Source organism: Periplaneta americana, chromosome 5 (genome assembly GCF_040183065.1).
Source record: "Periplaneta americana isolate PAMFEO1 chromosome 5, P.americana_PAMFEO1_priV1, whole genome shotgun sequence".
In the NCBI taxonomy this organism is placed as follows: domain Eukaryota; kingdom Metazoa; phylum Arthropoda; class Insecta; order Blattodea; family Blattidae; genus Periplaneta; species Periplaneta americana.
In genome coordinates, this window is record NC_091121.1 from 147,779,077 (window position 1) to 147,799,532 (window position 20,456).

The 20,456-nt window shown below is 34.9% G+C and overlaps 1 protein-coding gene across 2 annotated transcripts in view; it reads left to right on the plus strand.

Annotated features, from left to right (window-relative positions):
- LOC138700208 (irregular chiasm C-roughest protein) overlaps positions 1-20,456 on the plus strand; it is an 831,933-nt gene that overhangs the window by 233,731 nt on the left and 577,746 nt on the right. For both annotated transcript variants that reach the window (XM_069826656.1, XM_069826657.1), the window contains exon 2: positions 6,804-6,987. In XM_069826656.1, the coding sequence (XP_069682757.1) occupies positions 6,804-6,987 (184 nt within the window). The remainder of the gene's footprint in view (positions 1-6,803; positions 6,988-20,456) is intronic.

Here is a 20,456-nt window from a genome sequence, read left to right on the forward strand (position 1 = left end):
TTATACAGTGTAAATGTCCGATTATTAAGGAGTCCTCTGAAGTTAAGTATTTAGGCATAATTTTCGATAATCATTTAAAATGGAACCAACACATTAATTACCTTTGTAATAAATTACGTAAAATAATATATTATTTTATTTTATTGAGGAATTACTTGTCAATAAGTTTATTACGCACAATATCTTTAACTTTATTTCAATCGGTAATTATGTATGGAATTATAGGATGGGGTAGCTCATTTAAATCCAATTTTAATACAATTTACTCGTATTTATTACAGAAGAAAATAATTAAAATATGTCTTCATAAACCTATTGATTTTCCATCTCAAAAATTATTTTTAGACTTTAATGTACTTAACATAAGACAGATTTATTATATTGTATTAATAAAATTCATACGTACAAATCTAAAAAATTTTGAATTGTATTCTCGTAGTTATGAAACAAAAGGTATGAATTCTTTAAGATTGTTTGAACCAAAACGCAACACTGTTACAGTATTTAATCATAGTGGTAATTTAGGCCCAAGAATATATATAACAAATTTATATTTAAATATCCTAATCTTGTCAATTCTAATAGTTCTAGTATTAAATTTAAAAAGTTATGTATGGATTTTATAAAAATTTAAAAATTGTAAATTTAAATTTATATATTCTAATTGCATAGTAAACATAAGACAAATTGTATTGTAGCCTATACTTAATAATTTAAATTCAGGAATCCGCCCCTGAGCACGAGTTCTACTCTTTCAGGGGCGAGCTAATGTTTTTCTATATATATTATATTTTATGTTACAATTATTAGCAAAATAAATAAATAAAACCCCAATCAGGTAACTTGTCCCGACCAGGATTTAAACCCGAGCCCGTTCGTTTCGTGGCCATACGTGCTAACCATTACTCCACAAGGATAACATCTTAGTTTCATTTGAGCAAAGTCATTAATAGCACCATTTTGTTTCTTAAGTTTATAGAAGTGGAATATCTTAAGATTGAATGTAGACTCCTCACATATTTTCTTTAGTGGCAATACTCGATTATTAATCTTTTTTACATTTTAAACTCGGAGCAAGGGCAAAACTCAGAGGAGGGGAAGAAATGACGCCTGTGAACACAAGACACTGATAATAGGATAATGTTCCACTCTCACAAAGTGATATAAGCCGTATCAGGAAGACGAAACGCAATTTTTTTCTTTAATTGTTACATTTCACCTTACCTTATTGGAAAACAAAGAATTCCTACACCATTGAAAAGAAAAACGTTTCCCCTCACCATTATCATTACCATTCCACCAATACTCCACAAACATCCACACACTGCGAGATCCCGAGCCAGACCTCCAGAACAATTAAGCCAATTTCTATAATTCATTGTGCAAAATGACATTTGCAAACATACATGTACAGCAGCATGACCCATTAGTTCTCATTCAAGAGAAGCTAAACAAAATCAATTCTACGTTTTCATTGAAGTAAGAGGAAAAGGAAAGCATTCATTATTTCTACAAAGCTAATGAACATCTGTAATGCCTTACCCATAGGCGCGTGATGCATGGACAGCAACCGCAACCTGTCATGATAAATACTCGTAATTCGCTATATCAATATCGCAATACTAACGCTCTGAAATCTCAGAACAAACTGAATACTGTAACCATGGTATCAACGTCGTATTCTTGCGTACTACATTTTAACAATATAGCCTTTATTACGCACGATGTATACAACTTTCTCATTGTTTCCTAGCTAATATTTCTTTCAATAATATTTCGGTGTGCTGCGACTTTGCTTTAAAATATTTCTCGCATTACGCATCGCCTATGTACGTCACTAAGCGGGTTTTTCGTAGATCATGGATGACACGATATGAGCTCGCAGTCACGGTACAAGAGCTTGACCTTGATCACGAGCGCATTCCATGTCTGTACATACACTGTACCACGCAAGCGCAATTCGATTATACCTCGCGTGAATATGCTGATGTGCATTCCTGCGGTCTCTGAGTGGTCAGATCTCCAGCCTGTCATGCAGGCAGCCCGAGTTCGAGTCCCGATCAAGTCTGGGATTTTTCATGCATCTACATCATTCCGTCACCATTTCTCCATTTCGTCGTCATTCCACAGCATTCTCCCATAGCCGGCTGGCGACGAACGGAAGGGGCTGGCCTAGGGTCGAGGGGGGATTGCCTGCTCGAAACCTGGGTACGCAGCGAACCTTAGTGTAGTCAGCCGGTGTGGGTTTGGGAATGCGCCTAGCTTGACGGTTAGCTTGTCATTACTAAGGGCCGTATTCATAAACGAGACTTTAGATGAAGACTTCCCAAAGTCGACCTTCGTAGTAAAGTTTAACTTCGTTAAAAGTCCTATTCATAGACAATACTTCTGAGACCTTGACTTTGACTTTGGTAAGTCGAGATTTGACGATCTTGTTCTAATGTTGGCCATCACAGTCAATGCTTTCTAAACGAATTAAATTAGATAGTTGAAACAGAGTAGGCATTGCCACAATCAAAGCCATCTTTTGAGTCATAAATCAATGAAACAATTGAACATATTAAGCGATTGTTAACCGTTCTTGCAACTTTACATAAGAATAATAATTATTCGAGGGCTTAGTGTAAAACTAACGTAAGTAGAAAAATTGACATTTTTAAATCTTTACACCAATTGATAATTTTGTTTTTCTACTTGGTCACAAAAATCGTAACTCAGTTCCGAACAGTCTTGTATATACTAACACAATTCGTAACTACAAAACATGATGGTAGACTTCATATGAAACAGCATTGCCTGTTAAGACTTTTGTTGTGAATAAAACATCGATTGTAGTTACATCAGTTTCACATTAAGCCCTCAAAATTGTTTCATTATAAAATTATTTTATTCTGAAGATATAGAGGATAAGAAGATGCCACCAATGACAGACTAAGACTGTGAAAGAGACATATTATCCTTCTGTCAGTTGGCATAGTTATTTCCTGAATGTCTGCAGAAACTACTTAAAAATTATTTGAAGTCAATATGCAGAAAACATTATTATGATGACAGCAGGATTATAAATTAACTGCATATCCAACTGTATAACCTATCCTCTATAGAATTAAATAGTCAAAATCAATATTAAGCTATCAATCCTTACCTGTACCTGTAGCGTAAAATCGCGATGAAATAAATTGTATTGTTTATTGGTGGAACAGATAATCCTTTTTGATTATTCATCATTGAAAGTTGAAATATGACGAAGATATTTAATACCGGTACCGTCTATCAAATCTCTACCTTGATTTTAAATTATAACGTATAATAATACGCTAAGGGACATGAGGAGCTTTAATAATCTCCTGGATGTCCTCAATATTCTCGGAAAATTCAACAATTTTTCAAATATCAGCCATTTTCCTTATGTCCACGAACGAAAGTCAAAATCAAAGTCTATATTTTCGGCGACTTCTAAGTAAAGTCACCATTGAAGTTTACTTTCGTCAAAGTGTCGACTGTGAATAGGAAAAGGTGACTTTGTACTTTCTAAAGTCAACTTTGGTCCAAAGTCTCGTTTATGAATACGACCCTTAGGGACCTTGGACTAGACTAGCTAAAGAAGTGCAAGATGCACACTTGTAGTCAGTAATCAAAGGGATGGAACCATTTTAAAACAATTGACAGGGGATTTAAGGAAATCACAATGATTGTGTGAGACATCTATAGTAATGAGTACTATAATAATATGTACTTTCTTTAATACTGTATATAATTTATTTAATGTTCTTGTGCATATCTGTTAATATATTACCCATATACCGAATATTTTCATGGCTATTAACTGCAAAATTGAATTTGAACTTTATCTATAAGCCTACCAGCACATTGTTCATTTTCTGCTTGTTTAATAACTATAAAAATTGTAAACAAATAGTATAGGTTTTTTCAGTCAAATCACTTATCATAAGTACATATACTGAACCTTTATGTTAATACATGAAGTGGTATTTACAAGTTTAGACGAACGTTTTCACCATTAACTAAGGCATCTTCAGGTCACAATAAAAGAATATAAAAACATATAATGAACACTTAAAATTCAGAAAATCACAATCGTTAAAAAGATAATTTTTTTAAACAGGTCTGGTACGCAATCAAACATATGCCGTTAGAATTACATGTAGCATAAAGTAAACATCATGAAGAAAAGGAATGAGCAGAAATCCCTATACTAACTGATAAGTGTACAAAAAATTTTTAGGATGAAAGCATAACATTCTTGAAATACATGTAGGTGCGGTTCACAAAATGATGAAAACTTGCTACAGTAGTAGGTCACTCATGCTGCTGTTTATGGGCGTTTGAAATTATAACCAATATGGTTGAAGAGAGGCTAACGTGAGTCCATTGGTGCAGCAACACGACTCTATAAAATTTACCAAAATTGGTCTTAGGTAACACAGTTCATACAATCGAAAGAATCAACATCCCATTCTCTACCTATTTAATACCGGTATCTGTGAGAATTGTTCTGTGATCATTTAAGTAGGTATCACAGTTCATACAAGCAAGAGAATTAACACCTCTAGCAAACACCATAACATTGTAAGATTTATTCCTTGTAGTGCTAATTTTTCTGCAAAATAGTAGGCCATAGATTATGTAAGAAAGTGGGTCTAGCGTTCTGTCCCCCCATGGTCCTACGAGTGACATCAGTGCAGAAGAATCGTTCATATAAAAACATAATTTTTCTCTCCTTGTAGGTCCAGTATATACATTTCGCGTCAAAATAATTAAAAAACGACTGACTGTCTACACCTCTGATCCAGATATTATGGAATCTAATTTTCAAACTCTAAAGTTCCGTATGGGCTATTTCATATGAAATCGATCAGTAAAAAACCTCGCATTTTTTATACTCCAATTTTTTCGCTACTTATGCAAGGTGCTGAGGGGAGTGCATTTTCAAAAATATACTATCGAAAGTCCAACGGTTTTCGTATTATTGAGCGACAAATTTAGCGTATTTTATAAAAACAAGCCTCTTTCAGCGCTCAGAACTCTGGAACCATTTTTTAGTAGGTTATTTTACGACGATTTATCAACATCTTAGGTTATTTAGCGTCTGAATGAGATGAAGGTGATAATGCCGGTGAAATGAGTCCGGGGTCCAGCACCGAAAGTTACACAGCATTTGCTCATATTGGGTTGAGGGAAAACCCCGGAATAAACCTCAACGAGGTAACTTGCCCCGACCGGGAATCGAACCCGGGCCACCTGGTTTCGCGGCCAGACGTGCTGACCGTTACTCCACAGATGTGGACTGGAACCATTTACTACAGAACATTGAACGAGACTTTATTTTGAAGGTGACATTTGGTAGGTTATGTTAAGAAGTAATCCTTCTTTTTGTTGTACACAGAGAGACAGATAATCTGATTTTACTTGCTTTTAGGCTTTTTGGCCATTTGTAAAAATGTAATATATATATATATATATATATATATATATATATATATATATATATATAGAAAAAACCTTGCATTAATTATTAAAAGGGATTCGGCATTGTTTGCTTAGTGGCTCGCCAATAAGTTTCGAGGATATTAAATAGATTATTTTCACACGCCTAGACTTGAACGGCGCAGTACCGCAAGCACTGGCCGAGAGCTGAAGATAAGCGAGCGTTGGGCGTCATTTCACTCCTGTGTTTATGAAAACCTGTGATAAAGCTAGCGCAGCTATGACTGCTAGACGACACATCACGTGTTTATGTCTATTGGCATTGCTTCCCTCGGCTATCTCCCGCCTCACAGTCAGCTGGTTAGTTCACGCGCGTACTATTTATTTTCTTCATTTGATATTTTCAATACTTTCTTATCAACGTCCCACCAGTAAAAATTGTGTTTTTTTTTTGTACTTTCAATGCGGAATCTAACGATATATTTTTTAAATATTTTTTCGTGGCCAAAGGCGTCTTAATGAAGAAAAATCTAAATTTCTCCATTTCCATAAAAAGTAAGAAAAACTGTTTAGGCCTACATGTCAATATAAACTTTAACTTCTCAGCATCAAAATAAACCATGATTTTGATCATTGGGTGAAAGGGTTTCGGAGTCACAAGAGTTCAAATTTGCTAATTTTATGAAAATACGATAAATTTAAATATTATTAACTTAAACACTATTAAGTTCTGATGCCTCAAACTTTGTACAAAGCATTATATCATAGTTGTCTACGGACAGAAAAAGTTTCATTGTATTTAAAAATTGCAAGGTCAATTTTCTCTATATTTCGGTCGATTTGAGATGGAATAGCCCGTATATATTTTATTCGTGAACTCAACTTTTAATTAAATGTCTAAACTACTTCTTGTCATAATGAGATGACGGTCTGTCATACAGTAACCAGAAATACATTTCTTACAGCTCTAATCTTCTACGCATTTCCTGCTCTGTTCCTGATAAAATTTTCGCTCACACATGAAATTAATAGTCACTTGCATCATTTTGTAAAAATTCATGTTATAGTTATTAATACACTGACCCTTAAAATCGTCTGTAGTTGTGAAGGATTTGATTCTTGAACTGAAGACTACCTATGTACCTGGGTATCAACATGTTAGGATACTGTCTCATGGTTACAAATACTGTAATTAAATATTGTTTCTTATACACTCTGTGGATTGGATTATAATGTGCTATGTTTTTTTCCTGACTGTTTTACTTTAAGAAACTTCAGAACAGTGTGTATTAAAACGTTGCGTTTCAGTGTGAATCTCTGTCAGCGCCAGTAGTGATAGAAACTTTCTGTTGCAGCCGGTGGGCATCTACCCCAAGAAGTACGAATGGGCGGGCAGCCAGGACACCGGCGACTGCAGTCTGTGGGTGCGAGCTGCCACTCTGGAGTTCGACGATGGTGAATGGGAGTGCCAGGTGACAGCCTCTGACTTCACTACTCAGGACGCTCTGACGTCATCCCCCGTCCGACTTGTCGTAAGAGGTACAAAACGCCAGTTTGAAAATGTTATCATGGATGAATATATTATAATAGGATGCGAAACTTACTGAGTTTCCCGTAACACATACTAGAGGCGCTGTTGTAGAAATTGATCTTGCTGCCACCTGTTGGGAGGAGGGACGTTATTACATCTAGCAGCGCACTAAGTAGCGAAAAGAGTAACTAATTACTCCATGCATTTGGCAGCGCACCTGGTGACGAAAATGTTAAACTGTGCAGAAAGTATTCCCTCCCACCCTCATCGATATTCAAAACTAACCCAATTTAAAATAAAACATTTACATTTTTATTCCTCACAGCATCTTCTCCTGAAAATTCTTACCGGAGCCAACAGGAAGATAAAAGAGACGATCTATTTTACACTAGCCAATTAAAATATAACCAGACAGAGACAAAAAATAAAGCAAAAGTTTAGATAATTGGGATTGTATTCTTTGGGTACCGATATTTATTGTACAGCGCAATGGAAAAGTCTGCAAGAACTTCTTAGATAGTTCAATTTATTATATTACTATTACTTTACAATACATTCAACAACACTATTTTTACAACGTCCATAAACATCACTGTCAAAGTCTGCAAGAACTTCTTAGATAATTCAATTTATTATATTATTATTACTTTACAATACATTCAACAACACTATTTTTACAACGTCCATAAACATCACTGTTTAACATACACTGCTTATACACACGTAGTATCACTTTATGTTCACTTATTAGCAAGTTTCTGTCTGCCATCTTGTCTCTTCGAGCAATATCTCGAACGGATAAATAGAGAACTCTGGGTAATGTACTCAACACGTAGTTCTAATGTTCAGCACCTACGACGTTGGGCACTGATCATCTTATTTCAACCCCCCGCCGCCAGATGGTGCTGACTGCAGTTTCGCATCCTATTATATATTTATCCATGATGTTATACTCTGTTCATTTCGCATACTCGTATTAACCGTTATGAAATGCCATATCTGATTTTGAGTGCTATGTCAAAAAGGATTTTTACAGGATAATTATATTTCTTGTCTTTAAATGGAAGCGCAGTTCTGATTGTGTAACACTCTTCCCATACTATGAGTAAATAGGGGATTAATAATGCTACAAAAGCGATTTTGAGATTTCCACAGACAGAATTCTTTAACAACTCTTAATCTTCTTCTTCTTCTTCTTCTTCTTCTTCTTCTTAGACATTCCCCTTTTAGGAGTTAGTATTTTGTTTCCAAAGTTGCCGGTTATTCTAGTCTCTTGTTTGTAGTCCACGTTCTTCCATGGCATTAGCTATGTGAGATTTCCATTTCATAACAGATCTTCCTCTTCTTCTCTTACCTCTCGGAGAGTACTGTAAAATTTGTTTGGGCCATCGTGTTTCTGACATACGCTCTACATGTCCGTACCATTGGGGTTGTTTCTTTTCCAACTTTTTTGTTACTGAACAATTAATTTCCGTTTTTCCCCAGATATGTTGTGTTTTTACTCGGTCTTGTCTTGTAAGTTGTAAACTTCTTCTCATAAAATCCAATTTCACAGTTCTTATTCTATCTCTTGTTTTTTGTGTAATTGGCCACATTCCCGCCCATACAACATTATATTTTCTACTATAACCTGAAACATCATCTTTTTACTACCTTTGATATGTTCTTGCTCCATAATAATCCATGTGATAGTTTTGTGGCCTGTTTACCTAAAGCGATTTTACTATCTATATCCTTTTAACATGTTCCTGTTGAGGTTATATATGTACCAAGATATCTAAAACTATCACATTTTCTTATTATTTCATTATTTATAGCTATGTTGGAAACTTCATTTCCTACACACAGATCTGTTTTGTTATAGTTAATATTTAGACCCCATTTATGATATTCTTCATCAATTTTCCTGACCATATATTCCATATCCTCTTCATCTTGTGAAAATATTACCTGGTCGTCGGCAAATACTCTTAATCCCAGAAAATATTTTCGTATGTCTGAGTACTAATGCAATTTCTCGAAAATTACTGGACGCATGTTTATGTTAAATAGGTCTACCGGTAGCGACTGTAGTATAGGCTATTTGCTATCGAAATATGCCGTGCCAACTCATTCTTTTAAATAGCAGGTCTAATAAGCGATCAATTAAATGGTTGGCTTACAAACAATATGATCCAGAATCGGAATAACTTTTCTCGGGTTCTCAGCCAAGTAAGTTGAATTGTTACTTCCAGGCTTTCGATGACTAGCTCTGCTATCTTCTTCAGGGATTGAAGTGCCGTGAAACCACAGTCTAGTATATAAAGACACGAAGCTCAATATGTAGTAAATATGCATCCATACATAGTTGGTAACCACTAGGATGGCTACTATCGCCTCATTACAGACAATGCGAAATAGTACCCGCACAGTCTATTGTTCCTAATACTCTCATAAACTGAGGCTTCGTGACTGTATATACTAGACTGTGGTGAAATCATGTCTAGCCGGTATACAGAGCGGAAGTGAAATAACATTCCTGATTGAAAGGGACGATAGGGTACACTGAAATGACTAGAAAACTTATATATCACGTTTTGTGATTAAATGCACTGTCAATCAGAAAATTAAGTTTGAAGATTCAGCAGTCCGGCAACATCGTCGCTAACACACTTCTCGTGATACAGATGTAAGATGTCAACAAACTCGATGTGTCTCACTAGATGAGCTGTCCTCTCGCGCTACGTTACAACCAACTCGTATGTGCAGTGGTATGAAACTAGAGGTTTTTAAAATTAAATTTACACGAAAAACGTCCACACTGCTGGAATATACCAGAGGGATAAATTATTCTTTGTTAGTTTTCCTATCGATATGGACAAAAATCACGATCCTACTCTTACCTAATAAAAGGTTATTAAACATTTGAGAATAAAACATTTTCTTCTGAATTAACTTTCCACCAATACGATATTATATAGTTTTTTGTTACACACAACATGAACTATTCGTTCTGAAAATCTGCAAAGTTATTTCACTTCCACTCTGTATAAGCGGTCAGTAGGGCTTCCTGCTAAGGGCCAATCAGGGGCTAGTTCCTAGTCCCGACCGCCTGCCGTGTTCTGGTTGGTCGAAGCTTGTTGATTACAGGTTTCCACGGTGTACTCAGCTGTAGGCTTCTGTCTCTGTTGAAATTATTGCCATCTAGTTGGTTTAGATGACTTTCTTGATGACTAGGTCTCAGTAACACGATGCCTTGTCCAAGACGGTGGTGGCGTCGAAATCTATCTTGTGGCACGTTTACAGGTTGTTTTGCGCTACTGCCGACTTATTGGGGTAATGCAGTCTTATGCTGGTGTTCCTTGCAGCGTTCCATAATGATGCGTCCCGTCTGGCCAATGTAGCATTTTCCACACTCATACGGTATTTTATACACACCAGGTATCCTAAGTCAAGGTCGTCCCTTTCTGATCTCAGTAAGTTCTGGATTCTTGTGGGCAGCTTATGGACAGTCTTAACTCCGTGTTTTCTCTTATACCTCTGTTTTCAGTTTCAAATGCAATTTAATTTTTATTTTATTGTTTTCATATATTTTGCGTCTTGCCTGGAACATTTTTATTGCGTAAGATTACAAATAGTTTAATTTGATAAAATGCTTTCGCATAATCAACGGTGAGTGAGTTTTTAAATTAAAATCCGTTCTCGTTTCAATTAGAATTGCATTGCTTTATTTATAATGTACAGTCATTTATATGTATCAGAAATTCCTTTCAAATACTTTATTCACAAATACTAAGAGCTTCATTGATAGTTACTTACAGAAGATGACGTAGTACTATTTTAAACTGGTAACTAATTATGTTTTGCTTTAATAAACTGCACCTGACATGTCAGTTACACATCATGTGTATGAATTTTCTGACTGCAAGACAGTTAAAACACATCTATGTGAAGAATTTACTAATTGGTCGTCACCTATGCAACTACACCTTCGAAATGAAATCAAACTTCTCCGAAATTTCGTATGAATTGAAAATATTAACTAAAGAATCCGACAGGTATTTGATAGAGTGGATCGGGGGAAGATGCCTGACTTTTTCTTTGATTAAAATTTTAATATACTGTTCATTTAGTCTTGATTTTAATATTGAAATATCAAATTCTGGAAGGTATTTTTAAACTATATTTTTGGTACAAAACACAAAACATTAATTACCTTATTTTTAGATACAGGTTTTCTTCTTGCCTGCACTGTAGGCATCTTTCCCTGATAGTGGGGTAAGATGGCAAATGCAATTAACACATTTACTGATATATGTATTTTACCTGAATTTGGTTTGATACATGTATATAACAAAACTGACTTAATCTAGAGCTCATGATCACTTATTCACTCGTTTATCATTACTTAGCTAAACAGTCATTGCACATATTTTATTGCCGTGTGCAAGACTCGTGAAATCACTTGTTGCACACAATGAATTCAATCCGGTACATTTTTGTCATCATTCTTTTTAGGCGGCGTTTAAGGGTACGGTAAGGAATCCAGTATCCTTGCGATGCTCTAAAATAGTTCATATCCTCTGTTATAATATATGTTCCATCGCAAGTTGAAGACTGTTTTCAATCCACTGACTTCTATCAGAGGATCTTACCTAATGTTTACACATTCCCTGCAGTAAAACAAAAAATAAAACTCTTGCAACAAGTTGTAATTTTACAGCGAAAAAAAAAATCATCTTCCCCAAGTATCACAGTAAAATGCTTAGTGCTGTGACGCAACCTAAGATGGCGGAAGAAGGTCGTTGTTTCTTAATAAATACAAACTTCAGAATCTTCACTACAATATCCATTACAAGGGTTTGACAGTTATTACGAATTCAAGGATGTATTAAAATTTTAATATACCTTTGCAATTAGTTTATAGCAGAAAAATGAGCTGTTTTCTTGCGTTTCTTCTTTTTACAATAAGAAAACGTGGCAAAATAAGTTAGCTTCCACTCTACAGACATTCAACTGTCTCGGTGATCATGAAGATATGCGCGTGGCGTTCTCTCTTGGAAGAATGTGAAACTACAAAGAAATAAGCATCTTCCCCCGATAGTCATCTCCCCCCGATTCACTCTATTGTTTAGCGATAAAGAGTTGTACGAGATGTTTTCAGACTTGCATTCAAAGCCATGCATTGTTGTCTGGAATTTAAAAATGCTCGCTACGAAAGCGAAATTAGGCCTACATTGATATAAAATCCCTTTTATTATTTTTAGATACTTAATCCAGTCCTCAATAAGTATTTAAATAATATTTGTTTATACTGGTTGATTAATTTAAGTTAATTATTTTTCACTAGGCCTACATAATGAGAGACTTCAAAGCAATTATATCCGCTTCTGTATAAATCACTAGCACAGAAATTTCAAACGTAACCAAATGGTGCCAGTGTAGATTGAACTGGAGATAAGCTTCAATAATTTGAATTGCGCAAAACATTTTACAAAATTACTTTAGAGAATAAAACTTGCGCATTCTAAACAGCAGTTCTGTAAAATCCACAGTGACAAAAATATGTTTTTCTTTAGTAAGTTATTTTTCTGTTTATAAGACCAGTTTAAAGCGAAAAGATTTGTGATGTGTGCTAAGAGTGGATGTATTTTAGCGGAATAAAAGTGTCTACAACTTTTGTGTCCTCGTTCCGTCTGGCATTAAATCAGGAAGAAATATTACTCTTGGATGTGATATCAAGTGAAACGGATGATTTATACAAAGGCCGATTGTGGACTAACGAAAAAAGCTGGTGTGACGGCATTAAAGATAACGTTTATGCTTTTCGGAATAAAATGTAAACTGAATGTAACAACACGCGACTTGAGGTTCATTGCGTGATCGGTCACGCTTGACATACTTATATATGCATCACAAACAACGCGAATGGGATTGTTCTTTGAATACGGGAGTACGAATAAATCCATCCAATATCTGTAATGTGAAGTACTGTAAGTGACCGGCATTTGTGTAGTTGTCACCGCACTAGAATATATCGCCTTGATAAAGGGAGTGGCATAGTAATTTTACACGCCCGCTCATAGCTCTACAGTTTGCCTTTTTATGTCTGCTATGTTTAATGGAATCCATAGAATAACTCCATATTTTCTATAATAATAACAATCCGTGGCGCTACACCCCGTGAAGGGCCTAAACCGACCAGCCGGCTGCTGGCCTCACGCCCACATGCTGAAGCAGAGGTGGACGATCATCCAACCAGAATGGAGGTATCGTGTAGTTAGCACGATGATCCTCCCAGCCGTTGTAGCTGGTTTTCGCAACCGGATTTCGCTACCTATCGTAGCTCCCCAAGTGCATCACGATGCTGGGTGGTCATCAGTCCCATACATTGGCCGAAATTTCATGAGAAAATTTCTCCCCCTATGTGGACTCGAACCAGCGCGCATTCCGTAACGCGAGTCCTAGCAGGATGCCTTAGACCACGACACCCCGGCGCGGGACCCATATTTTCTTTAGAAATGCAGAATTCCTCGACATGATATGTCAGCCTATTTACTATCAAAATTGCGTCCATTTTTTCATTCTGTTTATGTATATGAACAATGAACGTTTATTTTCCAAAGAAACTTGTGTTTAAGAAAAAGATCCTGCTTAATCCTACGTATTAAACATGTTTCTTTGATGAAAAATGAATGCTTGAGAACTAAGTACAGTATTTTAAGACACCAGTAACGATTTAGAATTTAGATAAACAATAATAATAATCCGTGACGCTACAACCCGTGAAGAGCCTAGACCGACCAGCCGGCTGCTGGCCTCTCGCCCACATGCCGAAGCATAGGCGGACGTTCATCCAACCAGAATGGAGGTATCGTGTGGTTAGCACGATGATCCTCCCAGCCGTTATAGCTGGTTTTCGCAACCGGATTTCGCTACTTATCGTAGCTCCCCAAATGCATCACGATGCTAGGTGGTCACCGGTCCCATACACTGCACGAAATTTCATGAGAAAATTTCTTCTCCCATGTGGACTGCTTGAGAACTAACTACAGAATTTTAAGACACCGGTAACGATTTAGAATTTAAATAATCCTAATTTATTTTTACATAACACATTCTTAGATTTACAATGATATGGAATCCATTGTTGTAGAGCATACCTGCACAAACAGCGCTCAGTGAGCGCGCGCGCTCCTCCGGAGCGGGAGAGCTGTGTTTATCGCTCGCCGAAACGGAGAGGAAGATACGTCAGAATGACATAGACTTGGTATAGGTAGAGGAGAGAGAAATGACCACTCAGTTATCTAGTGGAGTGCAGTGTGTAGGCCTATTCTCAGAACTGTTTCACGTTGCTTACCTACTGCTACAGTACAGTATGGAGGAATCTAAATGACGGAACATAACATTTAACGATTTACAGCTCGAACTTATTGATCTTCAATGTGACCTAAGGGCTAAAGATTGTTTGAATAATACTACTAGCCTGGTTTAGTTTTACAAGACTAAACATTAGCAATAATATCCACGACTACACAGGCTGGCTGTGAAAATGATTGCTATGTTTGGCTCAATATTTATATTTGTGAGCAACTCTTTTCTATAATCAACTTTAATAAAGGCAGACATCGAACATCTGTAACTGATGTTTCATTACGATCAGTAGGCTACTGTTCCTTTCGGCTGCCAACAGCATAAAACCTCGTTTTCATGTACTGATGAATAAAAATATAACAAAATGATATTGTACATTGAAGTAGCTACATAATTTCTATTATTTCTGTAAAATAAATATTTCTTTATTAATTAATAATAATAGTCCAAGATAGTTTTGCAAAGAGTGAACGGGAATTCATTTCATGAACACTCGTAATAGTACTTCCTTTTGTGTACATTTTGTACGAGATCACCCCTTCCTCCAGTCCACCCTTACAGAGAGCGCAGCTAATAACTGCATTCCGCTCATGAGCTGTGAGCCGGCTCGGAGAGCGCAAACCTTGTGCAGGCCTGTTGTAGCGGTTCGATCCTCTTCTAGAACATGCTGTCTCTTTGTTCTCGAAGCGAGTCCTTGACTTCCCTTAACTGAAGTCCTTGCGTGTCTGTCCTATGTCAGGGCAAAAAACTAGGGATTGTCTCAGACTACAGTATGAAAATCGCACTAGCAATTTACATACATACATACATACATACATACATACATACATACATACATATTCTTTGCCAACGATCATAACTCTCTTTGCTCATCCTTGTTCTGATCATTGCTCAGAGGTAGCTAGTAAATCGAGGTGCGAATATAAATCTAAATAGATATTTTCTGTTCTCTTTCATAATTTTATTACAGTACCGATGACTTCCATATGTAGCTAAGAGAAAATCATTATTATATTTTCTCATAATTAGTTTGCCATACTTTTAATATGATATAAGCCTAAATCTGTACTGTAAATATTTTGTAATAAAATAGATATTGACGTAATTTAAAGTATAATATTGGCCTAAGCCTAAATCGAAGTACATATTTTCTGTCCTCTTTTTTTGAACAATGTCCTCGTTTTTTTTAAGATGTATCCTCTTTTTTAACGATGTGAATCTGGTCACCCTAACCTTAACTATAACTAGGAATTTACCTGTATTTTTTTTTTTTTTTTTTTTTTTTTTTCGTTTTGACTTATTTAAAGTTCTGCATAATTTCTTATATGATATGTTTAGTTACAGAATTTTCTCTTCTAAAAATGAGTATATAAGTTTTGAATTTCTGGACGTAATAATAATAATAATACATAGGTCACGTTTTTTTTCTGGTTGTAGAAGGGACAAACATCTTTCTCAATGTTTTTTCCTCTTCCGTTTCTTAACTTCCATATTCCTAACCGCCACTATGCTAAACCCATCCGCTCTTACTTGGAAGTTACCTCTCGTAAAAATGGAAGCAGAATTCTTACAAAACATAAAACGCGAAGGTGATAAAGCTTGTGTTCCTGCCCCCATAAAATTTTCATTGTCTTATAATTAGCAACAATAACTTAATTAACTCAGTGTAAATTCTTGTCTAGCTATCTCATTGCTAGAGGGAAAGAGTACCAACCGCTGCATTTATAATTACAACAGTGTTAAGAAATATCAGTAAGTTACAGTAACAAAAACTACCCATACATGTGACAGAAAATACTGTTGCGTCTCTCTTGGTTTATTAGTGCACTGTTGTCTGTTGCCACCCCTGGCTGATATAGCTGAACGTCTTGTGTTGAAAAGCCTCATGGAATGACACCCAAAGTCATAACATACTGAAGGAGGGCAATTCTAATACAAGAGTACAGCTGTACACAATGGAAGATAAAATAAGCCTCGGTTATACGACTATTTTACAGCCCTCTCACGTTACAGCATGGTAGTGACGTAGCATGAGGCGTGAGAGGTCATAACATGTTGAAGTTCAATCGTAGATAAGATGAAAACTTTTCTAACGGAAATGTTATTTTCAAGAAATACAGTATTTGTCTACTTCTGCAACTGTTGCGAATAAAAAGGACTGCTATGAACGAATAACTTCATTGAAGAAGCTAACAGTTTCGATCATTATACTTTCAGTAATATGTACCGTTCTCTGTCTTCAGTTTTACCTAATCTATATTTGTCGTAGTCACTAGAGATTGTTTTAATAGCAGGAGAATGCAGTTTTCAATTATTTAAGAAAAATGTAAATTGTTCTCCTTCCAGTGCTAGTGAAACGTGGAAAATAACGATGTGCCATATCTTGGGTCATTTTCAGATATAAAATGAGATGACAGAGGTATCATTATAATCAAATGGACAAAGACAAAATATATGTAAGGAAAAGGTAACTGTAAAGCAGTCATGTCAATTGATGCCTATAGGAGCAGGCAAGCGCTTTAGACCTCAGGTGAGCCTGAGCGCTTTACAACGGAAAGGAAAGAGACAGACGAAAGAGGTAGTATATGCCGCTTGGTCGAGCTATATTCAGGGATGACCAGCACTAATTCAATAGATAAATGGAAGAGAACTTATTAAAACTGTATCCATGCTAATTTTTAGATTTGTGTGAGAAGTATAAGTGCATTATAAGAATGTAAGTTTTAATTTTAATGCTCATTTTTCACAAGTTTGATCTTTTTATTCAAAAGAAATATTTTCTCAACTTTATTTATAGAAAAATGAAATTTTCAAATATAGGCTTATTTATTTAGTAGCCTTACAGAATGTTTTCGTAAATCTAATATACCGTAAATACGTATTACTGTAGATAGTGTATTGAAAATTTTGAAAATATTCGCATGGAAATTGTTTGTAAGGGAATGAATTAACAAAGCAACTACTGTTACATCATAAGCAAAAGATACGTGCCCATGTGTTATAAAAATGTCAGCTCTATAGCTTCAGCACATTTCGAGAAAATAACTTAATATTCTGATGATAGGAAGTTGCTCACCAATATCACTTTAAAAGCATAATGCGATAAGACTTTTGTTATATAATATTAGTTACACTTAAAACATATAGGCCTACAGCATCTAGGTAACTTTGCTTTGTACTGTAATATTGTTTTGATTAGTTTATTGATTACTTTTGTAAGGCTAAAGATACCATCAATATAAATTCCAACTTATCATGTCATACTCAATCTCTTTTTTTGGGATATCACTTTCTTTATGAATGATGTGTTTCATCCATTTAGTACAGTATAGTTGTACTACTATGGAATTTATGTGAATATTCCTTCTTAACTCTTTATTATGTTATTAACATTTAAAACACAACTGCAATATTAAGAAATTGGTATTAGTACTTTTGTTTTACAGACGATATAGATAATATTAAACAGCAAGAAGCCATATAAAAATAACGACATAAACTTTCACGTTCCGTTGAAGTTTGTGCACCATTGTTTTCTTATCGAACAGATTGCTATTCATATACGAGTACACAACCCTTCCTCTTTCTATACTTAGCGCTTGATGCCCGCGCACGACGTCAAGGTCAGAAAAATGCGCTTGCTTTGACATCACTGCTGTAAAGGAAAAATTTTAAATGATGCATTGTACTTGGAAGAAAGATAAAACAGAAGGAGAATTCTTAAAAAACGCGTAAAACATAGGTGATAAAGTATGTGTTATATTCAGGACTTTCATTTCTTTAGACTTAAGTCCGAAAATCTTTACACTAGAAGACATCCAGGAATGAATACAGTGAAGAAAAAATGATGTTGTTTTGTTCTGAAATTGAAGCTTTATTCGTTCTTCTTGATGAAATTTTTTATTTGTTAATTTTATATATGCATTCTTCGGCGGAGGGCGACCTCAATCCAAACTTCAATGAAGAAAAATACATCTGGATTACTGTCGTTATTTTCGCGTTTTTTTTTTTTCATATTTTAATGTCATTTTTATGACTGATAGTTGAAACTCTGTCATTGACCAAAGAGTTCTCCAGAAAATTTTTGTCAAATATAGGCTGATTAAACTTCTATGATGGTCTAGATATCCAGCTAATCCAGTATCGATTACCAACATTGTAGTGGAATTCGTGTCTCTATAGTACGTTTGTCGTCTTGTTATCCCAGCACCATGCTAACCACATGATAAAGAAATCCAACTACGTGACATGTCTAGCACAGGCTTAAAATTGTCACAACAGTAAGGACGTAAAAGGTAGTAACAGGCCTTAAGTACTTCAGAAAATTTCATGGATAAGTAGCGACTATCCTAGTTCTTCAGAAATAGTAGTCCATCCCCATGTTTATAATATACATCGCAAGAACATTAGACCAGATGTTTCGTTTCATAATAGGAAATGGAATGTAAAGAATCGATTTAATGTAGCGTTGTCTACGGTGAACAACAAAGCCCTTTAATAATTTGTTTACCATTTTATCTATAGGCTTTGGCTTTATTAGTTGACTAGCCGTACCTGTGCGCTCCGCTGCACCCGTTAGAAATAAATATAAAGTAATTACATAATTAAAATAGGACATTTGATCCAGGGAACTTTCGTGTTTGATAGAAGGATAAATCGTTTAATATGTTACTTAATTTAAATTGCATTCAAATAATTAAAATGCGATCATTTTGGTCCAGAGACACTCATTTGGTACAATGACAATTCCTTTAGCATGTTTCTAATTTTTATTACATGCAACCATAGTTTAATGAAGATTGACGTCATTTAGATTTAATGTGTATATTTTGTTTTACTTGTTATAGGTTTCCATTGAATTATGGTAATAACTTAATTTTAACCCTTGTTTTCTACGTCTTCAGTAAATGGCGCTTGGCCCACTATGGTTCTGAACCCTTCAAATAACTTAAATTATATTATATAATATTACATATTATATTATATTATATTATATTATATTATATTATATTATATTATATTATATTATATTATATTATATTATATTATATCAGAAGTTACTGTAATAACATTATAGCATTATGTCCATCTAGAGAAACTACACTTTCCAATGGTGAAATAATAATTAATTATACAAATCGGTTAATTTAGCTTCCGATATTACTTCCTACAAACACAGAAACATTCTCTGTAGGCTATCTTTCATAGCTTTCGATTGTTGCTGTCCAAGGCCCCTTATAGACGAAGTCATTTGTTTTTTAATTCATTACACGGCCTTAGATGGCAGTTACTTTAATTTTAAAACTCATTTATCTCATTAAATATCAGTCCTATCAAAATGTTTCAAGGAATACAACTTATCGCAAATTATTTTTAAAGAAACTTTTGCTATGTAACATTTTTCACAAAAATCAATAATAAGCGAGATATTTCGATTTATTTAATTCAGGCCCCCTTATAACCCCCCCTTTTGAATAATGTATTTTGAATGCCATATAGCCTAAAATCTAAGTTACAACGAACTCAATTTATATTCAAATTTTAATATAAATCCGTTCAGCCATTATCGCGTGAAAAGGTAACAAACATACAGACAGACAGACAGACAGACAGACATACAAACAAAAATTTCAAAAAAGCGATTTTCGGTTTCAGGGTGGTTAATTATATATGTTAGGACCAATTATTTTTGGAAAATCGAAAATTACAGAAAAATTTCGGCTACAGATTTATTATTAGTATAGATATAGAAATATTAATTCTGGGGATTAATTAAAAGGTAATTATATCTTTTTTCCTGTTATTATTCTGGGGATTAATTAAAAGGTAATTATATCTTTTTTCCTGTAGTTTTGAAAGTTATTCCTTATTTTTTGTTTACGAAACTAGACTAATATTTTTCAAAGGAATGTTGCCTCTCAAACATTTAAATGATTTTATCGTCAAACGTTTATAATCGGGTGTTAAAGTAATAAAATGTTAAGCAAATTTAAACAGTTGAAATCAGCTGCTTAGCAACGACAATTATTTTTAATTTGTAAAATATCATGTTTTTAAGATTGAGATAACCTATATAGCGATCCAGCTTATCGGCGCAGTTACCGAATTCGTTTACATTTAGCAA